The sequence below is a fragment of the Pristiophorus japonicus genome, chromosome 5, assembly GCF_044704955.1.
Source record: "Pristiophorus japonicus isolate sPriJap1 chromosome 5, sPriJap1.hap1, whole genome shotgun sequence".
In the NCBI taxonomy this organism is placed as follows: Eukaryota; Metazoa; Chordata; class Chondrichthyes; family Pristiophoridae; genus Pristiophorus; species Pristiophorus japonicus.
In genome coordinates this window covers 281,462,853-281,477,294 of record NC_091981.1, presented here as the reverse complement: position 1 = coordinate 281,477,294, position 14,442 = coordinate 281,462,853, and the positions used below count along the sequence as shown (strand labels likewise).

Here is a 14,442-nt window from a genome sequence, read left to right as displayed (position 1 = left end):
AACCTCATGATAACAGTCCTGAAGTTTCCTTTACTAGTTTGAACATGTGCTCCCTTCTCCTACTCTCACTGTTTATTTTATAGTATTCTGGATTAAATTATTTATCTCTGTAAGATCATCTCTCATACTTTCCAGTCTGAAATGCCCAAGTCTCTAGTGTTTCTTCATAACTCAAACCCCTGACATTTCATCTGCCAGTGTTTGTACCGCTAATGTATTTTGTTTAGCTCATTCTGTAATTTCTAGTCTGCCTCCTTGGATTGCACTGCCCCTCAAGTTTTGCATCATTTGCACTTTTAATGAATTTGCATTGAATTCCTCTAAGCTGAATTTGGCTCATTTCTGGAGACCAAGGATGGAGCATCCCAGTTTTAGCATTGATATGTAAATTATTACAGTGGTATGTGCTACAATACATTGCTTATGCTACAAATTTTCAATTGGGCTTGATTCCGTATCAGATTCATGAGGACTGTACAATTATGTACAATTTTGTTAGTAATTAGGGCTGTTCATTTTGATAATAATGTCACCTATTTTTTTTAATGTGCATCAATGTGTCCAGATAAGTAGTATCCTATGTGAATTAGTGGAACCTGAACCTACCATGCAAATTTGAAATGCTATTTGTCTGACTGATGATGCCCCACTTTACCTGTAACCATTGTAATGTTCTGGCTAATATCTAACTCAATCACTGTTTTTGCCTTCTAAAGCAAGCTATGTTTTTCAGTTTTGTTTGATAGTTTTCTTCACAGCCGTATAAAGATATTAATGTTTGTGTCCTTTTCAGGAGCTAATTCAGAACAAAGCAAGAAACAATAAAAACTGTGCCCTGTTAGAGGAAGCGTATGCTGTAGTGTCTGCCCTTCCCAAGCGTGCAGACAACAACTTGCATGTTTCAATGATTGAGAACTATCCAGGCACTTTGGAATCTCTTGGTGACCCCATCCGACAGGTATTTTCCAAAGAACTTGCCTTTGCTTAACTGAATAAAATCATCTTTGCAATGTATGTACCTGTGTGTATGCTCACAGGTTAGTAGAGCTGTTGCATTGCAAGTGGCTTAGCAAGTCACGTGATGTTCACAAGACTCAATAAAACCCCAGTCAGTTGAGTCTAGGTCATCCAAGATGAGGTATGCTATTGTGAGCCTAGTGGATGAACTCGTAATGTGTAGTGTGATTGTTGAACCTTTGTTAATAAACTAACTAGTTCTTAATAGCAATGTGTTGCTATGATTTCTTAAGCAAAGAACCCATGAAGCTAATACATTACAAACCTAGTTATCTCATAGTGTCAAATTTATACACTGATGGCAACCTTTGAGCTTTTTTTTAAATATTCTTTTGGATGTGGGAGTCACTGACAACAGTATTTTAGCCCAACCCTAGCTGCCCTTAGGATCAGGCTCGATGGGTTGAATGGCCGACTGCTTTTCCTATGCCCTGAGAGCATTAAGAGTCAATCTACATATTGTGAGACTGGAGTCATATGTAAATCAGACCAGGTAGGGTGGTAGGTCCTTCCCTGAAGGAAATCAGTGACCCAGTTTTGTTTTTACTACAATCCATCAGCGTTCACATTCATTTTTCTGGTGTCAATTCACAAATTAGCAAATATTTTGAATTTCCATTTCACAGCTTGCCATCATGGGATTTGAACTCAGTGTCTCTGTGTTGTTAGTTCATAACCACTAGGATACTTTAGTCAAGGATATATGTTTGAATAATTAAGATATTCAATATTTTTATATAGTTACATTCTTGTATTTATGTTGAGAATAGTTTGATGTTCTTGCTTAGCTATAATTTTTAATGTAACTGAATTGAGTATGAATTTAAGGTAGTCAAAAACTCATAAAGGATGATTTTAATCTTGTTCACTCAGTGGAGGCCAGATGGGAGTTAAAGACAAGTCAACCGTGGGACTCGCCCACCAATATCCCACACCAATCCCGCAGGCTACGATCTTAACCTACTTCTTTAAATATGCAGATCAGGCTTCAATAATGTCATCGGAGTCCAAATGGTATTTTAATTGTGGGCCCGAGCAGGAAAGTGCTTGTGACTTTCCTGCCAGGTCTACCTAGCAGCAAGAGGAGTCAGGACCAGAAAAGGCTCAAAAGGGTAGAGGGGTGCTCTGATGAGGCATGGAACTTAAATTCTAACAGTCAGAAAGATTTGCTGCCTGCCTTGGCCACCACCTTCCCAATTCCCACCCCGAGTTAGAATTGGGGCTTGTCCAAATTCTGTAGTATTATCAGAGTGCATTTCCAAAGGCAAATGCAATTTTGGGATACCGAGAATATAAGTCTAAGAATGTGATCTACTATTTGTAAGGCCACACTTGGATATTTGGGTAAATTCACCAATCCTCTGCTCCCAGAAACAGGAACATTAATGAATGTATATATTGTACAGGGATGATAAGTTTACATAGTGAACACATTATTCCCTAATAAGAGGAGAGGCAGGTGACCTGCTGTGTGACAGTGCTTCACTAAACAGTAATTAAAAGAGGACGAGGGTAACTCACCCTTTAGTTTCTTCCTCTGTGAGAAATAGCTTACCACCTGTCACCTCTTTTATGACTTTGCCAAAGTTAGGGAAAAATTGTGACATTGTACTTTTTTATTAAAAAATAAAAAATTGTTCTTGGGATGTGGGTGACATTGACACGGCTAATTTTATTGCCCATCTCTAGTTACCCTGAGAAGATGATGGACCTTCTCGTTGAACTGTTGCATCCTTGTGGCAATGGTGCAGACCATAATAGTATTAGTTAAGAAATGTAAGGTTCTTGACGCAGTAATGTTGAAGGAACAGGCAATATATTTCCAAGTCAGAATGGTGTGTGACTTGGAGGAGAATTTGGAGGTAATGGTGTTCCATAACATTGCTACTCCTTTTTTGGTGGTAAAGATCGTTAGTGCTTGCTGATCATTTTTTGGGGAGAGGAATATCATCTAATTCTATCTGATATATACTTGAAGAGTTAGAATACATATAATATTGTAGTGCTCATATGCACATTTCCCTAACCATTATTCCCACAAAAAAAACAATTTAGTCTGAAATGCACTAAATAGTTTTGCACTTTTTTCTAGGGACATTTCATTGTGTGGGAGGGAGCTCCTGGTGCAAGGCTGTCCTGGAAGGGTCACAAACGCATTGCTTTTCTCTTCAAAAACCATTTCCTGATATGCAAACCGAAAAGAGACAGCAGGACAGATACACAATGTTACATCTTTAAAAATCTGATGAAGGTTGGTATTGCATATTTTGTATCAAACACGCTTTCAAAACATGCAACGCACATAATACCAAAGACTAAGGTCCATATATTTTTCCTCCCAAGAAAGTTCAGAATCTTGTTGGGTACAATTGTGGCAGCAACCCTGCAGTATCTTGCCTATGTGGCTGTTCCTTTGTGCTCAAATTTCCATGATCTTTTGCACTGGTTTTGCCGATTTTAAGCAAATTGCGCTGAAAAAAACAGCACAACCGAGCGGAAACTCCAGGCTGCTGCATTTTTCCAGCATTTTCTGTTTTTGTTTCAAAATTTCCAGATCGGCAGTATTTTATTTTTTTTACTTGTATTACTGTCTTGCTATATTGGGCTATGCGGTTCACTAAAGTACTTTCAGGGTTTTCCTGTGGACAAAATGTTTACTACTATTCTTGTCCTAGAAACTGTTGGACCTTTTGATAGGGGTGTCTAGTTTGAAGATGAAACATCTTAACTGAGAATCTTTTTGTGCAGAATTTCAACTTTACTTTTCTTCACGTAGCTCACTAACATCGATGTGAATGACTTTGTGGAGGGTGATGAACGATCCTTTGAAATCTGGCATGAACGAGAAGACTCTGTGCGTAAATATACTCTCCAGGCACGAACTGTGAATATAAAGACTTCATGGGTAAAAGACATTAGTGGCATACAGCAGCGCTTCAGTCTACCCACCTGGAGTAAGTATCTGCCAAAATCCAAGTAATAAAAATTGTGCTGCCCATGTCCTAATTCGCACCAAGTCCCGTTCACCCATCACCCCTGTGCTCGCTGACCTACATTGGCTCCCGGTTCAGCAATACCTTGATTTTAAAATTCACATCCTTTTCAAATCCCTCCATAGCCTCGCCTCCTCGCTATCTCTGTAATCTCCTCCATCCCTACAACCTTCCGAGATATCTGTGCTCCTCCAATTCTGTCCTCTTGCTAACCCTGATATTAATCATTCCATCCATTGGCAGCAGTGCCTTCATCTGCGAGAGCACTTGGCTCTGGAATTCCCTCCCTAATCCTCCCTGCCTCTCTAACTCACTTTCCGCATTTACGACACTTCTTAAAACATACCTCTTTGACAAAGTCTGCCCTAATATCTACTTATGTGGCTTGGTGTCAAATTCTGTTTGATAATTGCTCCCGTGAAGCGCCTTGGGAGATTTTACTACATTAAAGGTGCTAGATCAATACAAATTGTTGGTGGTGTTGCTTCAAAATTTGCTATTGTTTTTTCAATGATTTAGCAACAAGAATTACGCACCAGAACATTAAAAATTTTAGTTACAGTAAAGTAAAGTCACATGTCTTGAGTACATCCTCTTTGTAACTAATAGAAATTTCAATTTATATTATATATTTTATGTACACAAACTTCACCACTCAACTGCACTGTTCTATAATCTGCCCCAGTCTGGCTCATCGGTGCCAGTCCTGAGACATGGTATATATTCAACCACGAAGTCTCTTCATGCAGTTACAAATGACATTTTTCTACACAGCAGTGTGCCTTTACCCCAACCTCGGATGAACATCTGATGACCTCATAGAGTGAGATGGCCAATATGTTAATTGTGTGTAATTTTGTAGCCGGTGCCTGTAAAGAATTCTTCGGACTTTTCTAGCTAGTAAAAAGTGTAGACTTTTGTTCTATCACAGGCCACAGATGTGAACGGTCATATTCTTAACCCATTGAACTACCCAATGCCCATGTTGCATTCAGTGATGTACATAAGTTTGACTGACTCACACTTAACGATATGCTGGCACTGACCCCTTTATTCTACTACACAATTCTGACGTAAACAGTACCAAGATCCATGAATGTGAATAATTCAATAAAAATTCTCTTTAGTAAAAGAAAGGGGGAAATGATCCGTCAATGAGTCTTCTTAGAGGAAAGAAAATACCAATTTTTTTAAATTGTAGATTTTTAAACCTGTCAATCCTGGATGTATAACAGAACCATTGTTTTATTTTTAGATTCTGTTACCTTGTTGTACCCAAATAGATAAGGAGTGAGAATTTTCCAAAATAAAATGTGACAGATAAAGGAGACTGTGTGAATATATGTGTTTTTTAGATCCCCCAGAATTTGTGGAGAAGCTGGCAGATTGTACTGCTAAAATGGGACAAACGGTAAAACTGGCGTGCCTGGTTATCGGAAATCCCAAGCCAGTCATCACATGGTTTAAAGGTATTTTTTTTAACTGTTTAAAAAAATGTCACTATAACTTATACCAAGTCAAACCAAAAATATCTGGCAATCAACGTTATCTTCATTTTTATTTTAAGAGAAGCTTATACGAGCTCTTTGGTGATCTAGGAGGTAAATAAATCCACACAGACTGGAAAATCCCAGGTTTGATTTCTGGTCTATGCTAAGTTAGCCGATCACAGCTGGGGCAGCTATTGAAATGCTACAATCAGCCATGGCGCCCCTGAGTTAGGAAAGTAAAAAAACTACACTGACTGCTGGAAAGTGTGCACGTCTGGATGTTGACTGAGCAGAGAATTGGGCTTAACTATGTCCTGGAATTTAAACTTTTTTTGTTGTAAAAACAGGAAAATTGTACACTGGTTTTCACACTGATGTAGTAAAATAAATTCTCAACCTGGCATTATAGCAGTGCACATTGACCGTAGAGTTGTACATCATTACAGTTGGGTAAACCAACGATTAGATGGCCAAAAGACAACTCTTCACCTTATCTATTTAAGTGTGAGAAATGGTTAATATCTTAATTGCCTGATTATTGAAAATAATCTGTTTAATCTTCAAATGAGCCTGAATGTCAACAGCATCCCTGCGGTCCTCAGTTTTGTGCTTTGCATTATCTCATGGAACGAATCATCATGCACATAAAGTTACATAAGAAATAAAGTCAAAAGTTACCTATATCATTCATGGCATACATAAAAGGTGCAAACCCAATTTCATAGAAGACCACATCTGCTTGTTATGAATTATGGGATCCCTTGAGACTCCAGGGGATGAGCCCTCTGGTGGCTGTACAGAGTATATACAAGATTACATATATAACACGGTTTTGGAAATTGTTTCTTTGCTGTGAACGTAATTGAAAAGTGTTGTAAGATAGCCCAAAATGTACTCCTGTGCTCACTAAGGACTACATTTGGATTGTCCAACCCCATTTCATGTAGGATCCTTGCAGCCAACAGACTTTCATATCATCAGTCTTAACTGGGTCCAAACCCAGGTAACTTACTGCCACCTGGCCCCGCCCCATTTTTTTGTTGCGTTTAATTTCAACAGTGTTTTCCATAGGTTGGATCTACCTCAAAGTTCAGTACATTTCAATTATTTTGGCCTCACATAGACTCTTCAGCACAGAAATGACACTCAGCCCAACTGGTCTTTGTCGGTGTTTATACTCCACATGAGCCTCCTTCCGCTCTAATTTTTTCTTCCTACCCTGCCCCCATATCTATCTACACCCTTCTCCCTCATATATGCATCAAGCCTCCTCTTAAATGTGTCAGTGCTTGCTATCTGCATCAATCACTCCATGCGGCAGTGAGTTCCACATCCTCTTCTATTTAAATACATTCTTTTAATTCTTTATTTAGTGGCTACATTATATTTGTACCCACTTGTTCTGGATTCACTCACAAGTAGAAAAGGCTTTTCCATGTCCATCCTTTTGAACTCCTTCATAATTTTGGGCTTATGTTAGGTCTCCTCTTAATCTTCTCCTTTCTATAGAAAAGAGTCCCAACCTGCTCAATATTTCCTGATAGTTGCATCCTCTCAATTCTGGTAACATTCTTGTACATTTCTCTACACTTTCTCCAGTGCTTCTGTTTTTTTTTGTAATATTTAACAAAGTCAAATATCTAAATCAATGTGATTTGCTTATGCCTGTTAGATAACGGATACCTGTTGCATATCTAGTGAAGACCTTGCACACAAATTATTGATAATTTCTCTGGACATTTTCAAAATACTCATATTCATGTTTTAACATTAGATGGCAAACCCATGGAAGTTGACTCACATCACATTATTATAGAGGATGAAGACGGCTCCTGCACGCTGATCTTGGATACTCTCAACGCTGCCGACTCAGGGCAGTATATGTGTTATGCAGCCAGTACTGCAGGAAATGCCAGTACACTTGGAAAGATTCTTGTACAAGGTAGGAACAGATCCCGATCGTCTTCACCTAGACATCTAAAAGTTAAGTAAACTAGTGAAGCTCCTATGGCATTGGCCATGGATAGTAAAGCCTTCTTTTTTTAAAAATTTATATTTAGACTTTACTTTTTTCTAATAAAAATCAAAATTTTCTGTTAATTTTTTTTGAAGTTGAAATACTTATCTATTTTTTGGATCCCCTCGAATTCCGTCATCAGTTTCGGAGGTGAGCAACATATTCAAAAGCAGCCTTTGATTGTCTGAAAACTAGTTCTAAAGTTCAGTTTTTCAGTCAGCCAAGATTCAGTCATATAAAGATTGAAATTGCCCTGCTGTAGATATGACCAAACCAATTACATCACTTGACAACTCGGCCTAGACATTAGTTATCGCCGCAGCTGTTTTACAGGTGTAAAATGGTCTCCTGAGCATCCAATATGTCGGGCGGCATGCGCACTCTATGCAGGAAGTGCACAACCCGCCATTTTTGTGAAAGCAGGTAAAGAGGCATCCAGGGCCTGTTGCATATGTAAATAAGAGACCTAAAGCCTGTTTCAGGTACCCTTCCAGAAATTGGTCTGCCCTGAACGTAGCTGATGCTAAGGCAGCAGTGTTCAGGAAAACCAGGTCTGCATGTGAAGTGCACCTTAAAGGGACCACTCGAGGCCGCCACCAAAAAGGTACTTTAAAAAAAATGTTTCAAATTATTTACCTGAAAGTAGAGCTGGGAAGAGGAGGTGTACTCAAACCAGCTCCACAGCAGTGCCGGCCCTTGCCCAAATGCCTCCTCTCTCCCTCCTCGAAGCTACCCGAGGGCAGCTGTCGCCGATGAGCAGCCCAGCAGACGACCTCAGCTCGCCGGCCTCATGCAAATGAGGTTCGAGGCCTAATATCAGGTACCTGTTCTAGTACAAGAATCGTTCCCTGCGTAAGCCAATTCCGAAGCCTTAATTTCTCATCAACTTAAGTAGAACTACTAATAACTCTTTAGGGCTTCAAGGATTTGGTTGGTAACAGTAGAGAAACACAAAGGTTGGTGACACACTGTTAAACTTTGAAATAATGAACTTCAGTGCCCAATTAAGATCACTTGCCTGCTAAATTGGATAATATACCAAACCTGATCATTTTTTTCTTAATACCGAATTTGTAGGAAATTTTGTGATATTGCCAATTAAAATTATTACTTTAAATTCCAGTACCTCCAAAGTTTGTAAGCCGACTTAGAAACATCCCATTTATAGAGAACGAAGATACACAGTTTGCATGCACGATTGAAGCTGCACCAGCCCCACAGATAAGGTAAAGTTTATTCATTTAACAACCTTTAGTTCTTACAATGGGTTGATTTAAAACAAAATTATCATCTGATGTGTAAAAATGATGGTATGTTACAGTAAATATATAAGGGTAAGTTGGGAGTGCTGCAAATTGAGCACAGTAACTATTGCACTGATGCATGCTAAGAGAGTAGCCTCACAAGATTTACCCGATGCAGTGTAAAGGCTAAGACCAACCCTCTGGGATTACCTCCCTAAAACCCTCTGCCTCATCACCTTCCTCTGCTTTAACACCCTGTGTAATATTCACCCCATTGACCAAGCTTTTGGTCACCCTCTCCTAACCGCCTTCCATGGCTTGCCGTTTGTTTTCCTCATGTTTCTGTGATGTGCCCTGAGACGTTCATCTAAATTACAGAGGTTACATAAATACAAGTTGTTGTTGTTTTGGACACAAAATTAAAAGAAGGATATTAGAACCGTGAAAATGGTGCAGTGGACATTCACGAGAATAGTGTCAGGGATGAAAGTTATAGTTGTGAGTAAAGGCTCAACAAATTGGGGATTGTTTCACTGGAATGGGATAAAAGGTGAATCTAATAGAACTTTTCAAAATTATGAAATATTTTGAGATTGCAAATAGTTAACGATTGTTTTCACCAATTCATCTCCAAATCCACCTCTCCTGATCACCTCTTCCCCCTGCAGATCGTTTGGCCACCTATTGATCACTTCTCCCCCTCTCGATCACTGTGACCCTCTCCCAATTGCCTCCCTCTTCTTCCGATCGCTTTCCCCCTCCCGATTGCTTCCACGCCACCAGACAAACTCTCCTCCTCCTGGTTGCCTCCCAACCCCCACCCCACTTCCCCTTTTTAATCTATAAATAACATGTTTTTAAAATTGAACACATAGATGTCTTTTTCAGATAAACTTTGTTCATCAAATCTACCTGATTCAATTATGTCCTTTTAAATCACTGCAAACCATTTATTATCCTATGTGCATATATGTATGTAGTGAAAACAAATATGTATATTTATATAAGTCAACTGATTAAACAGTTGTTTCAGATAAGTGGATACCATAGCCAAGATTTCCGGTGGCACAACTTTAAATTGATCATGGCCCTGTCCGGGCATAAGGTCATTATAATAGGGAGTGAGCCTGTGCCCATAGTGATGCAATAGAGCCACCCACCCTCAAGGAGTCAGAATAATCTCAGGACAACACCCTGCCGCTGCCAAAAGGGCAGCCAAAGGCCTCGATCAGGACGGAGATCGAAGTTTGAAATGTATTTGTCTCTGACGGATTAGAAGGCTCAGTCTGGAATAGTGATCAACCTCTCTGGATTGATCACTAGAGGATGGGGTCCACATTAGGCCCAAACTGGAACCTACTCTCAGCAGACAAGGAACTGCTCGACCTATCAGAACCATATCCGGCGGGTTTCCCAGGGTAGTCCTGGAACGCACCCAGACTGCTCCCAAAATGTCAGTGAGAGCCGGCCCCAGAAGCAACATCCCACCTAACTTTACATTTTGTGGGAGTTTCTGATTGGATCGTCCAATTTCTAACCTGCCTGCTGGATTAATGGCCTTATATTGTTTACAATTTCTGGATTAAGCTTTTCTTCACTGAACTGGATTTTTAAATATTCCATTGAAAACTGATGTTTTTGAAGTTTTCTCAAATATCAGTTACATTGATTTACATTTGATTCTATTTTAATTGAAGATGGAGTATTGCTGGTTCACCATTAACAAATAAAACAAAGTACCAGACTTACTATGACCCGCAGTTTGGAGTTGCAGTGCTGGTCATCAAAAACACAGAAAAGAAAGACCTTGGAATCTATGAAATTGAAGTGAGTATGACGACGAAAGCTTACTGCTCAAAGAATAATTTTCATCTATAAAGTTTAAATACAACTCAACAGAACAACTGTCCATTTATTTCACGTGCATAACCAATTTTCTTTTGGGGAAGGAGGCTTGACTTCACATGATAAGTATGAGCACAGAATAAAATAGTTTTACACATTTTACATATTATAGTTCGGACTTTTCCCAATCTGGTTTAACGTTCCACTTCAATGAATGGAATGGTAGACTAATGACAATTAGCAGTATTCCTGATACGACTGAGATAGATCTTTCTTGATATGTCCTTACTATACAGTATAAATGCACGCAAGGTCCATACTTGAGAGAAGGTCAGTGCCCAGTAACCTTTATTAGCCAGCACTGAAGTGCAGAAGGTGGGTGGAGCTTCCCCTTTTATACCTGAAAGTCCAGGTTAGGAGTATCTCCCACAAGTTCACCACCTAGTGGTCAATGTTCTCATGGTGTACAACTTAGGTCAGTTTATATATGGGTTACAATGACAGTTGAATGCATGACATCACCTCCCCCCCAAAGTCTTATTGGGATCACAGGTTAAGTCTCTGGTGGTTTACACTCCCTTGTAGAGCGCCTGAGTTGGGGCTCCAGTTGTTGGGCGCTGGCCTGAGTGCCTGCTGTTTGCGGTGCCTCAGGCCTGTCTGGACTGCCCACAGTGACTGGGCTCTCCTCCGCTTGGTTCCGGTGTTCGGTCACCTGTGGAGGAGCGAACTTTACATTGTGTTCTTCCTCTGCTTCTTCTATGGGGTTGCTGAACCTCCTTTTTGTTTGATCCACGTGTTTGCAGCAGATTTGTCCATTGGTAAGTTTAACTACCAGAATCCTATTCCCCTCTTTGGCAATCACAATGCCTGCGAGCCATTTGGGCCCTGCAGCGTAGTTAAGGACAAAGACAGGGTCATTGACATCAATACATCGCACCCTCTCATTCCCGTCATGGTAGTCACATTGTGACTGCTGCTTGCTCTCAACAATTTCTTTCATGGTGAGGTGTATAAGGGATAACCTGGTTTTGAGCATCCTTTTCATTAGCAGCTCTGCAGGTGGGACCCCTGTGAGTGAGTTTGGTTGAGATCTATTGGCCAACAGGAGGCGTGATAAGCAGCTTTGTAGGGAACCCCCTTGGATTCTGAGCATCCCCTGTTTGACTATCTGCACTGCTCGTTCTGCCTGGCCGCTTGAGGCCGGCTTGAACGGTGCTGTTCTGACATGGTTGATACCGTTCCCTGCCATGAAGTCCTGGAATTCAATGCTTGTAAAGCACAGGCCATTGTCACTGATCAAGATGTCCGGCAGACCATGGGCGGCGAACATTGCCCGTAGATTTTCTACCATGGCAGAGGATGTGTTTGAATTGAGATTGTCACACTCGATCCATTTGGAGTAGGCGTCTAATACAACCAAAAACATTTTTCCCATGAAAGGACCTGCGTAGTCCACATGGATGTGTGACTATGGCTTGGCGGCCAGGACCAGGGGCTAAGGGGGGCTTCCCTGGGTGGATTGCCCAGCTGGGCACACATGTTGCACCTGCGAACACAAAGTTCCAGGTCTGTATCTATCCCTGGCCACAAACGTGTGACCTGGCAATTGCCTTCATCATGACAATGCCCGGGTGCTCATTGTGGAGTTCTCTGATGAACATCTCTCTGCCCATCTGGGGCATGACTACTCGGTTTCCCCACAGTAGGCAATCGGCCTGAATCGAGAGTTCATCCTTGCGCCAGTGAAATGGTTTGAATTCCTTGGGGCATGCCCCGTACGTGGTTGCCCAGTCCCCATTCAGGACACATTTCTTGACTAGAGACAGTAGCGGGTCTCTATTTGTCCAGACTTTGATCTGACGGGCTGTCACGGGTGAGCCTTCGCTTTCGAAAGCTTCAACAGCCATGACCATCTCAGCAGCATGCTCGATTGCCCTCTCGGTGGTGACTAGTGGGAGCCGGCTGAGTGCATCGGCGCATTTTTCAGTGCCCGGTCTGTGCCGAATTGTATAGTCATAGGCGGCTAACGTGAGTGCCCATCTCTGTAGGCAGGCCGATGCATTTGCATTTATGGCCTTGTTGTCGGCCAAAAGGGACGTTAGGGGTTTGTGATCTGTCTCCAGCTCAAATTTCCTGCCAAACAGGTATTGGTGCATTTTTTTTATTGCATATATACATGCAAGCGTTTCCTTTTCTACCATCCCGTAGCCCCTTTCTGCCTGGGACAGACTTCTGGAGGCATAAGTTATCGGCTGTAACTGACCCTTGGCATTAACATACCGCAACACACACCCAACTCCATAGGACGACACATCGCACGTTAAAACAAGTTTCTTACATGGGTCATATAGCGTTAACAGATTGTTCGAGCACACAATTTGTTATGCTCCATCAAAAGCCCTTTCCTGGCTGTCCCCCCAGACCCATTCGCAAACTTTGCGTAGAAGCACGTGTAGCAGCTCTAACAGCGTGCTCAATTTGGGAAGAAAGTTGCCAAAATAGTTCAGGAGCCCCAGGAACGAACACAGCTCTGTTGTGTGACGGGGTCTGGGTGCTCTCTGTGTCACTTCCGTTTTGGATGCAGTAGGTCTGATCCCGTCAGCTGCTACCCTCATCCCCAGGAATTCTACCTCTGGAGCTAGGAAGACGCACTTCGCCTTTTTCAGTCGCAGCCCTACCCGGTCCAGTCTGCGTAGCACCTCCTCCAGGTTGTGGAGGTGTTCTTCAGTATCGCAACCCGTGATAAGGATGTCATCTTGAAAAACCACCATCCTTGGAATCGACTTGAGGAGGCTTTTCATATTTCGTTGAAAGATCGCGGCGGCCGAACGAATCCCGAACGGACATCTGTTGTACTCAAACAATCCCTTGTGTGTCGTGATGATGGTCAGCTTCTTCGACTCACTCGCCAGCTCCTGGGTCATGTAAGCTGAGGTCAGGTCCAATTTTGAAAAAAGTTTGCCACCGGATAGCGTCGCAAAGAGGTCCTCCGCTCTCGGTAGCGGGTACTGGTCTTGGAGTGACACACAATTGATGGTGGCCTTGTAATCACCACATATCCTGACCGACCCATCTGCCTTGAGCACCGGCACAATCGGACTCGCCCAGTCACTGAATTTGACTGGCGAGATGATGCCTTCCCTCAACAGGCGGTCCAATTCGCCTTCTATCTTTTCCCGCATCACATACGGCACCGCTCTGGCCTTGTGGTGTACTGGCCTGGAGTCCGGGTTTATGTGAATCACTACCTTGGTACCCATGAAAGTGCCAATGCCGGGTTGAAATAATGAGTCAAATTTGTCCAGGACCTGTGAGCATGATATTCGCTCCACAGAAGAAATTGCATAGACATCGCCCCATTTCCAGTTCATGAGAGCAAGCCAACTCCTCCCCAGTAGTGCGGGACCGTCCCCCGGGACAATCCAGAGTAGCAATCTGTTCTCCGAATCTTTGTGGGTCACGACTACCATGGCACTGCCTAGCACCGGAATGATCTCCTTTGTATATGTCCATAGCTGTGCGTCAGTCGGCAATAATTTTGGCCTCCTGGCCTTGGACGCCCACAACTTGTCGAACTGTTTGATACTCATCAGGGACTGGCTGGCCCCCGTGTCTAGCTCCATTGATACTGGGATGCCATTGAGGAGCACTTTCATCATTATCGGTGGCGTCCTGGTGTATGAACTATATATGTGCTCCACATGAACCCGCTGAACTTCAGCTTCCAGTGATTTCCCCTAGTGTTCATTTGGCCTCATAGGGCTTACATCGGGCCCGTCCTCCTCATACATCAACCTGGCTTCCTGCACATACGCGCCAAGTGACCGCTGACATTG

The 14,442-nt window shown here is 42.1% G+C and overlaps 1 protein-coding gene across 32 annotated transcripts in view; it reads left to right on the top strand.

The window, feature by feature from the left end:
- The window catches only part of LOC139264722 (obscurin-like), a 571,531-nt gene that overhangs the window by 378,394 nt on the left and 178,695 nt on the right, over nt 1-14,442 (top strand). For all 32 annotated transcript variants that reach the window (XM_070881692.1, XM_070881694.1, XM_070881707.1 and 29 more), the window contains 7 exons: nt 794-958; nt 3,110-3,268; nt 3,794-3,971; nt 5,366-5,479; nt 7,275-7,442; nt 8,641-8,743; nt 10,459-10,588. In XM_070881692.1, coding sequence (XP_070737793.1) covers nt 794-958; nt 3,110-3,268; nt 3,794-3,971; nt 5,366-5,479; nt 7,275-7,442; nt 8,641-8,743; nt 10,459-10,588 — 1,017 coding nt within the window. The remainder of the gene's footprint in view (nt 1-793; nt 959-3,109; nt 3,269-3,793; nt 3,972-5,365; nt 5,480-7,274; nt 7,443-8,640; nt 8,744-10,458; nt 10,589-14,442) is intronic.